This window comes from Buceros rhinoceros, unplaced genomic scaffold, assembly GCF_000710305.1.
Source record: "Buceros rhinoceros silvestris isolate BGI_N320 unplaced genomic scaffold, ASM71030v1 scaffold43233, whole genome shotgun sequence".
NCBI lineage: Eukaryota > Metazoa > Chordata > Aves > Bucerotiformes > Bucerotidae > Buceros > Buceros rhinoceros.
In genome coordinates, this window is record NW_010403815.1 from 14,364 (window position 1) to 16,356 (window position 1,993).

The 1,993-nt window shown below is 52.4% G+C and overlaps 1 protein-coding gene across 1 annotated transcript in view; it reads right to left on the reverse strand.

Annotated features, from left to right (window-relative positions):
• ARL14 (ADP-ribosylation factor-like 14) overlaps nucleotides 1–68 on the reverse strand; it is a 799-nt gene extending 731 nt beyond the window's left edge. The window contains exon 1 of the mRNA XM_010133141.1: nucleotides 1–68. Within this exon, the coding sequence (XP_010131443.1) occupies nucleotides 1–68 (68 nt within the window).
• Between the last annotated feature and the right edge of the window lie 1,925 nt (nucleotides 69–1,993).

The window sequence follows — 1,993 nt, forward strand, 5'->3', positions numbered from 1 at the left end:
GAATCGAGGCCTAACATCAGTATATTGGCTTGCTTGACTTTCGGGTGCTTGGTGTTCTGGAGGCCCATCTGTGCCGGGGTGGTCTCGAGCAAGTCTGGAATTCTCTGTCTCCCGGGAAGCCGATTTTTGCCAGTAAGGTGTCTGCTGTCCTCTGTGAGATGAGGCACAACCGGTAAGGAAGAGGAAGGGGAAGCAGCTTCGTGCTATGAGGAGTAAGTAAAAGCTCTGTACAAACACGCGCTGGCTTTTATCAGCATGGTAATGCAAGCAGAATGAAGGTGCACGGAGCGGTGCCAAGCCTGTGGGTGGGACGAGGGTGAGTAACGTACCCTTGGTCACGGGCACAAAGGTTACAGACTCCCCAGCGGGTGTGAAGGGTGATCCACACTCACACGACCACTGCAGAACCCCTAAGGGTTGTGTGTACCGAACCTGCGGCAGCCTGGTTGCGCTCCTGGATCCCGCCGGCCAGGGAACCACCGGCTGCCCGCCCCAGAGTGAACCCCTCCATGATCGCATCACATCCACCTGGGAAAAAACCTGAAACCCAGACAGGGCCAGTGAGGAGGAGAAACCTTCGGGCTTGTCCATACGTATCAGTCCACAGAATGACAACACACCCGACTACTGGTGCCCAATGCACCCCCAGTACCGCAACACTTCCTCGCCCTGCCCCTGGCATGAACGAGGATTAGTTATGACCAGTTGTCTTCGCTTCAGAAAGAACCTCGTCAGCACAAAGCCGTGCAGGTCCCCTGGCCAAGGATCCGCTGACTGATAGGGCAATCACGGCAATAATTAAGACATGGGTTGCTCAGATATTACACGCATTGCGTAAAAAAACCCTCGGTCCTGACAGACAAGTTAGAACCTGGTTCCTCTTGAAGCTGGAAGGGTTCTACCAGAACCAGCTGGGGGCAGCGAGAGATGACAGGGACACGCTGTTGTGCGGTTTTCATCTTTAGTGACACGTATAGATCAAGTGTAGGATGCTCCTCTGGAGAAGGTCATGATGTGTTACACCAGGGAAGAACATGTTCACATTTTTTTAGGAATAATATACATGAATGAATCAAGAGACGGGGAGACGGGGAACAATGCAGACACATTGCTAACACCAACAAACAAGTCCTATTTCCCTGCAAAGTCACAAGCTGCCTCCTTGAAATGGGGTTCTCTCGATCAAGGGGTAAACCTCCCCTCCGCATGAGCAGTGACAGCTGGACGGGTGCTGTGTGCCCCTGGGACGCATCGTGACTGAAACATCACTCTCAGTTCTCTGCTCTGCCTGTTTGCTCCAGCTGTATTCAATGTTTATGGTCTCAGCTGTTATCTTATTACGTCAGACTCATCACTTTAAAGATAGATCAACCAACGTCGGGCTTTTTACAAGCTAATTACAGTTATTTCCAGCCAGCTTCTGAGGACTCCATGGTTTTGCAGTTTTTTAACTGTACCGGAGTCAGATGTGAGCTCAAGCTCCCATCACAGCGAGGTTTTGTGTAGCAGAGCTGCTTCCAGAGGTTTTTATGGACCAGTGGGACATCAGACCCCAGCTGCAGTCAGCGGCGCAAGACAGGAGCAATTGTCACCATCTGCTTGTGGGTCCTACATCTGCACTGAAAGGTCCTTGAGGGTTCAAAAGAACAAGAAATCCACCTCTGAGGTGTCCAAAGGTGTATTTGCTTTGCCGGGGTGAGGCTCTCTTGCCTGTATGCTCAGTTAAACCCCCCCCAGCCATAAACCAGGACTGGGACAGCTGATTTACCACCGCGTACCCCGAACTCAAACTCTGCGCAATAAACCGTGGTAAATGATGTCAGTGCCCAGTCCGTCCCAGCAGGATATTCCACCACGGCCGCCTGCTTTTGTGCCGTTACATCACAGAATTAGAGTTGGGATTTGGGGAGTCCCGGGGGGACCCTCACTGCCCTCAGTTCTAGGGCCCGAAGCAGACAGCAAGCTGGGGCTGAAAACGCCCGTCTCGTCCTCC